Source organism: Lissotriton vulgaris, chromosome 2_2 (genome assembly GCF_964263255.1).
Source record: "Lissotriton vulgaris chromosome 2_2, aLisVul1.2, whole genome shotgun sequence".
NCBI lineage: Eukaryota > Metazoa > Chordata > Amphibia > Caudata > Salamandridae > Lissotriton > Lissotriton vulgaris.
The window spans coordinates 27704801-27717282 of record NC_141688.1 but is presented as its reverse complement, the minus strand read 5'-3'; the positions used below and the strand labels follow the sequence as shown (position 1 = coordinate 27717282).

The 12482-nt window shown below is 43.8% G+C and overlaps 1 protein-coding gene across 5 annotated transcripts in view; it reads left to right on the top strand.

Annotated features, from left to right (window-relative positions):
• Nucleotides 1–12482, top strand: part of MYO9A (myosin IXA) — a 1208318-nt gene that overhangs the window by 1176152 nt on the left and 19684 nt on the right. For all 5 annotated transcript variants that reach the window (XM_086959231.1, XM_086959230.1, XM_086959229.1 and 2 more), the window contains 2 exons: nucleotides 2431–2633; nucleotides 4623–4765. In XM_086959231.1, coding sequence (XP_086815357.1) covers nucleotides 2431–2633; nucleotides 4623–4765 — 346 coding nt within the window. The remainder of the gene's footprint in view (nucleotides 1–2430; nucleotides 2634–4622; nucleotides 4766–12482) is intronic.

Here is a 12482-nt window from a genome sequence, read left to right as displayed (position 1 = left end):
TTGCAGCAAGTGCTCTCTGAGCTCCCTTTAGTCCCACTGGGTACTTTTTCAACTTCCTATTCTTTCTCTTTTTTTCTATTACTTGTCGTTTTTTCAACGATTTTGCTCTGTTTTTTAGCACACACTGTTCCTATGCTATCGCAGTTTTTGCAAGGCTCCGCGTTGTGGCACGGAAAAGTTTCCTGTAGAAAACTGTCATCAGCATGCCGGGAGGGGCATATATGGCTCCATTGACGTCACTTCTGTGGACGACGCCCGTACGGAGCCGGGCGACGCTGCCTCACTGCGTACAGAGGTATTACTGGGGAAAAAGAATTTCCGGATCCAGTCTGACGCCTGGGGAGATATTCTAAGTTAAGGAATCTGCGGCTAGACTGTGTCTCTAACAGATATATCGTTAATGAAGGTAAGTAACTCTTCCATCAATGGTCCGTTAGTCGACAACATCACAAGGAGTGAAAAACAAGCAACTATCATTAAAACTGATGTCTGTGATGAATTGGTTCACAATGATGATAACTGCCTCACTGTCAACCGACAGTACCACCACAAGACCATCAATGAAGAATCCCGTGTTTTCAGACCGGCAACAAAAGGCTCGTTGATGGATGACCCAACAGCAAATGATCTCAATCCAAGGAAAAATAGTCTGTTGTCAGAAATATTACCAGAACATAATTCTTCCAGTAAAATTCCACCACAACCACCAGCCAAGCTCATGGAAGCAGAAGCGGAACAGTAATCGAACCCAAACAATTCCTATGGTGCAGCATATAGCTCAAGTCTAGTCAAAATAAAATACATGGGCATGGAAAAAGTGTGGCTATTTGCCTCACTGTAATCCAGAAAATTAGCAAACTACTTATCACCCAAACTAACCAGGAGTGCATGGGGAAGAAAGGTTAGGTAATAGTGTATACTAGGATTGTCACTAGGATCCTTTTGATACAGACTTTGAAGAATACAGGAAACTACCCATTATGCAAGTGCCAATTAATTTAATGAAGGACCTCCATCACACGATGGTAGATTATTACATCTGTGGAAGCTTAAGAGTGCCTACATTAGCTTCACATCTGACATTCTGCAGATGCTCTGCTCTTAATGTGTTGTCTCAAAATGATGCACAGTCCGCATCGAGGTCTTAAAAAATGGCTAAAGACATTGACTGCCCTGAACTACCTCTGCTTCTCTTCTATCTTATTTTCCTCTTCCTTGGGAATATACCCATCAGTTGGGAATGGGAAAGAGTTAGGTGGTTGCCTTGGCTAAAGTTACCTTCATGGTGGCTCTGTTACTTTGATTTTGGCACTGCCTTGTTACCACCAATATCCATTCCTAATGATGTTGCTGTTCGCCCACATTTGGGAGAAGGTCCTGTCCATGTACTGTGTATTTGCATGTCTTTAATAGCATGGTTTGTAAATAAAAGCCGTGACAAGATCTGCTACTAGGTATTAGGGAATACCCATTAGATGAGCACCATAGTGACCGTAAAGGTAACTATATCTTTTTGCTGCATACATTGAAATCAACCTTGTTTACATTCTCTTTGCAGTATAGATGTATTCCACACAACACTCACCTTATAACTTCTTGATTTTGTGAGGGCAGCCTCGCCATTTTGGACTGTTGACATATGTTCCATTAGGCAGGAAACGGGATACCAACTCTGTCACAAGGTGGTGAGATAGAGCTTTTTAAGTGAATCAACACCCCAATATCTACAATTACAGATTCAGCTTTTAAGTATGCCTCCTTAAGACCCTCTTTAATCTGGCATTGCGTCCCCAGGTTTGACTAGCAATTGATTCAGTAATTTGTTAGATTGGTTCTCCACTGGCCTCTATGTTTTCCTACTTCACATCTGAGTATGAAACCCATTTGCAACGACCCTTGGGAAAAGTTGAGAAGAGACATAAATTCTTTTGAGCGCTCTTAATGCTTTCAGAATGATTGATCAATGTCCTGTCGTGTTGCTCTATAAATTGTCTTCTGTCTCACTCACCAGTTAGGTGTTAACCTTCCAGTAGAGGATCAAGCTCAACACAAGTAAAAGACAAAATGCCCTGGAACTTGCCTGACCATGCTTTTTCTGAACAACCTAGGACCTCAACACCTCATCAACTTGCTTGCTCTGTTTGCAGTACTTTTGTTAGAGAGTGTTGTACACAGAAACTATGTTTTTTCCAAGAGATCATAACCATTAACCTTTGTTGCATGTTGAGTATTACACCATGCTAGTCTCAATTATATGTCAGCAGCTGTGTCTGAACATATGATAAGGGCACGAGATATTTGCAAATTTGAAGTTTTTTTCTAAGTGAGAGTTTTTCATGCATAGACCATTGTGTTGTGTGTTTTTGAAGTCTGCATAGGAGTCTGTGGAAAACCAAACATTAATCTTTTTTTGTCTGGCTTCGTCTACAGGGTAAAGGACACCTGCGAAGGAGGAATTACCCCAGTCAAACTTCACCAATAACAGCTCGTTTGCCCTCTGTGGCTGATGTCCCAGAGGAGACCGCCAGCAGTGAAGAGACAATGGACTCGGAGGGTACAGAGCAGCAGCAGGTTGCCATGCAGCAGGAGGAGAGGGTTCTAACTGAGCAGATTGAGAACCTGCAGAAAGAAAAGTGAGACATATCTGTTCAATCTACTGCAAGAATGTGTGTCTGTGTGGCTGGCCGGCAGATTGTAGAGATCCAGCTGCTACTGCATGAGTAGGGTTCTGACCCTACTCATGTGATGAAGTAACAAAGTGGTTATTTGTTTACATCGGCATGTAGTGTCTGCAGCAAAAAGGTTGTGTGCAGAAGTAGTCCAGTGCTTGTTCACATAGGATATAGTTGTGTCAAGAAGGATGGGGTCTAGAGATCCAGTTGTTGGATAATACATTTGAGAACCACATCCTAGTGAATTTTAGAACTGAGCAGAGTTGAGGGAACATCCAGTCTTTTAATTCGGAATCGCAGTGATGAGATTTAGCATCAATAAGCAGAGTATGTCTTTAGATATGGGTCTAGTGCTGCGAGAGTAGTCAGTACTGCAGTTTAGAAATTCCACCTCAGGTATGTGTGTCTAGGGATGTTGCTGGGATAAGGGCCCTATGAATAGGGCAAGTCTAAAGAACCTAAAGAAACAAGAATGGTAGGCAGGTGGAACTAGTACTCTGATGTCTGGGATATAGGAGCAGCAAACAGGGTGAGTCTTGAAATGACTACTAATTTTAGGTAGGCCTGGCAGAACTTGGAGAGTTTAACCCTGTGGAATCCTGCAGACTAACAAAAAATAACTCCACAATAGTCTGTGGTCGGATGGAAATAGGCACGTTGCGCTGTGATTTAGTGCCAGGTGCTTGTTCACCTGTGGAAAATTGGCGCAAATGGCACCACGTTGCGCACCAGAGGCGCAGCTTCTCAAGTTGATTTTGCTGCCTCTCAAGTAGATTTTCTACTTCAGCTGCAGCTTTCACACCACAAACGTTTGCGACCGCCTGTGTTGGAGAAATCTTGCTGGGTGCCCTCCTTCAACCGAAAATCGTGCTACGTTCACCAAATCATGCTCGTCAAATTACTGTTTGTGAGCCATGCGCGAGAAAATACTCTGCCTCACAGAGGTTAGGGGAACTTTACTGGATCTCAATACAAAGTGGCCTTAACTCCGCCGGCGGAGCTGAATATATCAACAACTCCTAATTTGAGGTGGGCTTCAAACTGAGGATCTAGACATTTTTGAGTGATGAAAATGTTGAAGATGGAAAGTTTCAGCATTGCTATTCAAGTATAAAGGATCATATGGCAAGGCTGACGCTCTGACTGTAGTGATATGAGGAGAGTGAGTTAGGCATGTTTAAGGATGTTTTATGGAATTTGTTAGGTGAGTGGAAAGAAGAGTATAAGCATCTTACTTATGGGGTTTAGGATTGGTTGGCAGGGTAATTAGAGTGAAGCTATAATAAATTAGAGAAATGAGCCTTGTTGGAACTATAGTTAACAATCTTATGGCATGACTCCGGATCAAACTGTTCAAATATGAGAGCATTGAACTGAATGGGTGGAGGAATCGTGCTGTATTAAACCAGCTATTTGGTATGGATGGTTTTAGACACATTGGCACTGAAACATTGGAGTCAAAACATGCAAGGCCACTGTTCTTCCCTTTGAAAGGTAAAATGTGCAGGTCGTGTGATCAGGAAATGTGCAGCGTGTCACGTAGATCTCACTGCAGAATAATTGAACATATGCTTAGCAAATATTGGAATTCTGACATTGACAGTGCAAATTAGATAAGTGTATCAAGGTGCATGGTGTTCAGCAATACCCCTGTATTGCTGCTACTGTCATTTATTCGTGAGTCTATTCGTTGTTTTTTTATTGTACCTACTTAGGGCTTTTGCTACCAGATGCCCGCTATACCCTGTAGTAAATATTATCATTAAGCTGTTTTTTATTTACTGATTGATTTAGCCGATTGTTTAGTGAGTGGTTTACATTGAGTTCCTGTATCCCCCATTTCAACTTGCTGCTTCCACATTCCCTCCTTTACAGACTCATTTTAATAAGGTCCTCACGATCATCCTGTAAACTTGAGTTTTGTGCTGATTTTCTTCCTGTTTCTCATAGGGAGGATTTGACGCTTGAAATACTGTCTTTGGAACCACGTGCTTCTGATGATGAAACACTGGAATCTGAAGCTTCAATTGGCACAGCAGACAGCTCTGAAAATGTGAACTTTGATTCAGAAGGCACAGTCTCAACTAGATCAGGTAACAGTACAGTATGCTATGAAGCACCTGAGACAATCGAGTAAGCTTTAATACTGAGCCCCCACATGTAGGCTTTGAGCTTCTTTCAATTTCAACTGGCTTCATAGTCAGGCTATTCCTTTTCTCTTCATCTACAGATTTAATGAAACACCCACGTATGCCAATTTACTGAATTCACAGTAATCAGTGAATTGACAGCATCTTGTTATTTAGTTCCATTTTTACTGACTCTTGACATTTTGCTGTGATCTTGAGAGACCTACTGCATAGGCCATGAAGCTCATGCCGGAGGGCATGTCCTGTATTTAGAGAGAACCCCAAAGCTTGGTGTCCCAGCTTATACATGCCATCTTGACTGTACTCCGAGTGGTCCTGTTAAATAATCCATATCAAATTCTCAACCTGCTTGCTAACCGAACTCCCACATTCGAGCCAGTGGTGAGTCATGAGTACTAGGGTCAGCAATAATGTCAGTGTGCTTTTTACTGGTACAATCCATATTTCCTTGGATATCTACTGCTTCTATATAGAATGTTGCCATTTAAAATTGTTTAATAGGTGTGTGTGTGGTCCCCACACAATATCTACCACTGTCCCTTTCAGCGTTTGCCCCTTTAGCCTGCATATATGCCTGCTTTTGGCATTAATATGGCCAGTGGCTGCTGCCTCGGAACAGGAGCGGTGTGGTGGGGGGCGCGGATGGATACAAAAAAATAAACGTACCTTCCATTCGCTGCAGCCAGCACACCCCTTTCCTCAGTCCTCGTCCTCTGAACTGGCACCACTGGAAGCAGACTATCCCAGCCCATCACGACGATGCATAAGTAGCGTCGTGATCGGTCTCAGTGGCTTATTTGGCGACTCAGACAGTGCCTGTGAGCCTGGGCATGTTCTCCATCGGGTTGTGCAACACAGCCAGGTGGAGAGCATGCTAAGTGCGCAATAATGTTTGGCCGACCCAAGTGGGCTGACCAAACATTAATTCTTATTTAGACTCCCTAACCACTCCTCCCTTTGCTCAGTCCCACCCCGGCTCCAGTCCCACACAGGAAAATAAAATGTTAATAACGTCTTGTTATCACTGGGTTTTTTTTGCACTGCTCAAATAGCAGTGGGGCGGCACTCCTCCACCTTAGCGGAGGAGCCGCCACTGTATATGGCAGAAAGTGATTGGATATTATGAGGAGATTTGGTTTGAAGAGAATTTATTTAAATGACCAGTAGTTTTTTAGAGCACCAATTGATCTTTGAAATGTAGAATTTTAATGTAATGTTCGAGGCATATGGGCTGCAGATGGTACATTATGAATAGATCGCCATCTGGTGTTGGGCTCGGATGATTGCACTTTGTTTTTCTCTTGGAGAGTCTTTTGTATCTTGGTGACTCCTCCTTTGGTTGGTAGTGCGCATGGGCATCGGCTCCATCCTTAGATTGGTTTTTTCCGCCATCGGGTTCGGATGAGGATTGAGACGCTCCAGATCGACTTCGAAAAGAAGTGACTTATCGGCGCGTATTCCCTTTCCAATTCGACGGTATTGTTATCGAACGCGTTTCATTTCCATTCCGGCGCGTTTCGACTTCAACATCGAAGAAAAAACTTTGATCTACGTCGAAGAACAAGAGGCCTTTCTCGACGCAGTCAAGCCCGGAGTCCATGGAAAGGACTCCATTCAAAAAATGTCCAACGTGTGGTGCTAAGTTCCCACACAAGGACCTACACGAGGTGTGCAACCTCTGCCTATCGCCTGAACACGAATCCAGGGACTGCGAAGCCTGCCCAGCATTCTCCTCCAAGTCGACGATTAGAAATCGTCGAGCTCGAAGACACGAGGTTTCCAGAATGCAGTCGGAGGCGATCCCGGAGCTGTTCGGAGACGAGCAACTTGAGGAAGAAGAGGATCATGAGGATCAGTCGGGGTCGGAAGGGGACGAGTCGGATGTCGAAGAACTCGACGTGCAACAAACCGTGAGTGACGACGCCCCCTTACCAAAAAACCGACCCCGTGTGGTAACGACCCCGCCTTCGAGCCCGGTCAAACCGCAGAAAAAAGTTTCCGACGCCCCGCCTTCGGGCCCAGCAACGAAACCGAAACTGAAACTGAAACCGAAGCACTCGGTCTCCCACCATGTCAGATCCGAGAAGAGGTCGACATCGACTTCGACGCCGAAGATCCATGCAAAGGAAAGCTCGGCATCGAAACATTCCATGTCGAAACAGAAACATGATTCGACGTCGAAGACTCACTCGACACCGAGAAAGTCGGAATCGAGTAAACACTCGGTGCCGAAAACACCGAACATTGACGATCGAAAACAAAGGCACCTTTCGGAACCAAGGCCTTCGGTACCGATACAGGAGCAGCAAACAGATCCCAAACAAAAGATTTTGTTTATTGATCCGCAAACTGGCAAAGTAGTGACGAAGAAGAGGAAGAATGAACAGATAGAAGACAAATCTCTTCCTTCAAAAAAGAGAACACTGGGGACAAATACAACTCCTCATACTTCTCCTCGACCCAAAGTCACACCCTCTTCTCCTATTCCTCACACTATGCGAAATATTCCTGCACCTTCTACACCAAGACCATCTACACCTCAGTCTGATGTAGACAGTGATCCAGGGGAGGGAGAACCTCAAGGGGATGATGAAATTATCCCAGATGAGGATGATCCATGGGAAAATTATAACGTAGAGTCAGATGATGACAACGACCCACAGTTATATCCCTCAAAGCCTTCACCACCTGATGATAACACAGGGTTTGTACAGCTCATTAATAGGGCAGCAAAATATCATAAGGTAGATATACATACAGAACCTCAAATAGAGGACTTCCTATTAGAGACGCTACCTAATGCACAAAGAACATCAGGTACTCTACCTATGCTGAAGGGTCTTCTCAGTCACACAGAAGAAATATTTAAAGACCCAGTGAGGGCTAGGGTGTTAAACCCAAGAATTGATAAAAAAATATAAGGCGGCTCCAAAGGATCCAATATTTATCAAAGGGCAAGTACCTCTGGACTCGCTTGTAGTTTCAAACGCTCGTAAAAGAGCGAACTCATTATCTACAGGAGAGGCTCCTCCACCGGATAAAGAGTCAAAATTAATAGATGCATCAGGCAAGAGAGTAGCATCACAAGCGGCAAATAGCGGGCGTATAGCCAATACACAGGCACTACTTGCACGTTATGACAGGGCACATTATGATGAATTAGAAAAACTCATCACACATCTCCCCAAAGAACATCAGAAAAGGGCAGATCAGTTAATACAGGAAGGAAAAATAATAACTAATACTTCCATTAAGTGCGCCCTAGACGCAGCAGACACTGCAGCAAGATCCATCAACACCAGTGTCATGTTAAGGAGACATGCATGGCTTAGAATCTCAGGATTCAAACAGGAAGTACAAACATCCTTATTGAACCAACCATTTGACCAAAAAACACTTTTTGGCTCAAGCACAGATGAGACCTTAGAAAAAATGAAAAAAGATACAGAAACGGCTAAATCAATGGGAGCATTGCAACAGCCAACACAAAGAGGTTCCTTTCGTAGATCCACCTATAGAGGAGGCTCAAAAAATACAGGAACAAATCAACAATCCACCTCTTTCACACCTACATCACCCAACGGTAATTCAAGAGGTAGTTACAGGGGTAACAACAACAAGGGTAGAGGCCGCGGAAATAATAACAACCGCAACGCCTCAACCCCAAAACAGTGACTTAATAGAACTTCCCCCAGACCACATAACACCGGTCGGGGGACGCCTATCACAGTTCCTACCTGTCTGGGAAAACATCACATTAGACAAGTGGGTGAGACACATTATCCAACATGGTTATTGCCTAGAACTCACAGCTACCCCACCAAACATCCCCCCCAAACAGCGTCCAATGAGTCAAGATCATCTAACACTGTTAAAGGAAGAAGTACTATCACTGCTACAAAAGCATGCAATAGAGAAGGTTCCAAAACATCAACAAGGGACAGGAGTATACTCTCTATACTTCCTAATCCCCAAAAAAGATGGGTCTCTAAGACCAATCTTAGACCTAAGACCTCTCAATGCATACATAAATTTGGAACATTTCCACATGGTCACGCTCCAACAAGTACTCCCTTTACTGAGGAAAGGGGACTTTCTTTCTACACTGGATCTAAAAGACGCTTACTTTCATATCCCAATTCACAAAGCCCACAGGAAATACCTAAGGTTTGTAGTGGAAGGACAACATTATCAATTCAAAGTCCTTCCGTTCGGGGTCACAACGGCACCAAGAGTGTTCACAAAATGCCTAGCTGTGGTGGCAGCACACCTAAGAAGACAACAAATACATGTCTTCCCCTACTTGGACGATTGGTTAATAAAGGCCAAGTCACAAGAAGAATGTCTTCACAACACACAGAAGACAATTCAATTGCTGCACCACCTGGGGTTTACGGTGAACTACAAAAAATCACACCTGCAACCAAACAAGATTCAGCAATACCTGGGGGCTACTATAGACACAGAAAAAGCAATAGCATACCCCAATCCGATCAGAATACAGACAATGGTCGGGTTAATACAAAGATTTCAACCACAACACTCACTACCAGCACGAGTGTTTATGCAACTGTTAGGCATGATGTCCTCCTGCATACTGCTAATACCACATGCCAGACTACAAATGCGTCCACTACAGGAGTGTCTAGCGACACAGTGGAATCAGGCTCAAGGTCAGATTACAGATCTGGTGTTGGTGGACGACCGTACGCATCGCTCTCTGAAGTGGTGGAACACAACAAACTTTTCCAAAGGACGGTCGTTCCTAGAACCGATTCCACAAATGATAATAACAGCGGACACATCGCTCTCCGGATGGGGAGCGCATATGGACAAATGCAGAGTGCAGGGGAAGTGGAGTGTGCAGCAAAAGAAACTGCACATCAACTACTTGGAACTATTAGCGGTATTTCTAGCACTAAAAGCTTTCCAAATGCAAATAAAGAACAAGGCAGTCCTGATCAGAACAGACAACATGACTGCAATGTATTATATTCAAAAACAGGGGGGGGGACACACTCTCTCCAACTATCCAAACTAGCACAGGACATTTGGAGATGGGCCATTCCTCAAAAGATCTATCTGCTAGCAGAACACCTACCAGGAGTTCAAAATCAGATAGCAGACATCCTAAGCAGACAGTCAGAACAAGTACACGAATGGGAGCTGCACGACCAAATACTGCAGCCATTCTTCCAAAGATGGGGACAACCAGAGCTAGATCTGTTTGCCAATCATCAGAACGCAAAATGCCAAAACTTCGCATCCAGGTACCCACATCAACGGTCCCAGGGCAATGCACTGTGGATAAATTGGTCCAACAGATTTGCTTACGCTTTTCCCCCTCTCCCACTAATTCCGTTAGTGGTTCGGAAACTGCAGCAGCACTCAATGACAATGATACTAGTGGCACCAACGTGGGCAAGACAGCCGTGGTTCACCACGCTACTACAACTCTCACAGGTGCCACATCAAAAGCTAAAATTATTACCCACGCACCTTACACAGAACCATGGAGAAATAATGCACCCAGATCCCAAACAATTGAACCTAGCGATCTGGCTCCTGAGGTCATAGAGTTTGGATATTTAGATTTACCACCAGAATGTATGGAAATCATTAAACAAGCAAGACGTCCTACCACCAGAGCATGCTATGCAGCAAAGTGGAAGAGGTTTGCTATACACTGTAACAGTAAGCACATCAACCCTCTGGACGCATCCACTAACCAGATCATTTGCTATTTACTACACTTGCAGCAATGTAACTTAGCATACACCTCTATCAGAGTTCATCTCGCAGCTATAGCGGCGTACCTACAAAACAGACAACATCTTTCCCTGTTTAAAGTACCAGCAATTAAAGCTTTCATGGAGGGACTCAAAAGAGTCATTCCACCAAGACGACCACCTTCCCTAGTCTGGAATCTCAACATAGTACTTACCAGACTAATGGGGCCACCATTTGAACCTATGCATAGGTGTGAAATACAATTCCTCACATGGAAGGTGGCCTTCCTCATAGCTATCACGTCACTTAGAAGAGTAAGTGAGTTGCAGGCTTTTACGATTCAAGAACCATTCATGCAGTTACACCAAAATAAAGTGGTTCTTAGAACAAATCCAAAATTCCTACCAAAGGTAATTTCTGCATTCCACATCAATCAGTCAGTGGAATTACCTGTTTTCTTTCCAAAACCACAGACGGTAGCGGAAAGGGCCCTACATACATTAGATGTCAGAAGGGCAATATTGTACTATATAGAAAGAACACAAACTTTCAGAAAGACAAAACAGCTATTTGTTGCGTTTTCTCCTACACAAAAGGGCAATCCCATCTCTAAAGAGGGCATTGCCAGATGGATTGTAAAATGTATTCAAATATGCTACTTAAAAGCAAAGAGAACATTAACTGTTCCTCCTAGAGCTCACTCTACACGTAAACTAAGAGTATCTATGGCATTTTTGGGAAACATTCCACTAGATGACATATGCAAAGCAGCTACCTGGGTTACACCGCACAACTTCACAAAGCACTATTGTGTAGATGTGCACACAACACAACAAGCTAGAGTGGGACAAGCTGTATTAAAGACTTTATTTCAGACAGTTGCAACAGACACAGGAGACCACCGCTAGGGAGAGAACTGCTTTATAGTCTATTCATAATGTACCATCTGCAGCCCATATGCCTCGAACGGAATATGCTACTTACCAGTATGCATCTGTTCTTGGCATAGAGGGCTGCAGAGTGGTACATGCCCTCCCAGCCTCCCCGGAAACCTGTGTCTGTTCCAACATTATCTTATTTAGATACACTTACATGGGCATTCCTATCTGTATTCTATCATACTACTCCATCTAACCCTACTATGGCAAAACAATCTAAGGATGGAGCCGATGCCCATGCGCACTACCAACCAAAGGAGGTGTCACCAAGATACAAAAGACTCTCCAAGAGAAAAACAAAGTGCAATCATCCGAGCCCAACACCAGATGGCGATCTATTCATAATGTACCACTCTGCAGCCCTCTATGCCAAGAACAGATGCATACTGGTAAGTAGCATATTCCTTATTAGTGATATTCATGTAGTGTGGAGTTTATCCTTTAATTTAGAGAATTCTGTTCTATAGAATAGGGACAGGTGCCAGATTGGATATGGAAAATTTCAATAGCAGTGCTCTTGTGTGCCACCAGGTGGCTTTGTCTCTCCACGCATGTAAGCGCCACCCATGTGTGCTCATGTCAGTTCCTTTCTTTCCATGCCTTCTTATGCAGATTTGAAAGTTTGCTGTCTACTTTGTTGTTTTACTGACGACTTCCAAAATCGCAGTGCGCTAAGAAATTATGTCTCCTTCGAAAAAGACAGGCCTCAAGCTATGACAAGACTGTAATAAGCTGCTTTCAGTCACGGCTTATTTGCATATAGCCAGGTTCTGAGCTGGGATGGTGCAGTGAGATAAATAACGGTGATGGATCAAGCCATGATCTTTGGACTGGGTAAGAGTGGTCTGCTTAATTCAGACACTCTGTTCATCACCACCCCCTTTTCTGAATCGTTCAGTCACAGATCAGCACAAGATTTCTCTTTGGATATCTGGGCTCTGGCCAGGGTTCTAAAGCCCTTAACAGATTGCTAAGCTGGTCCCGAAGTGGCC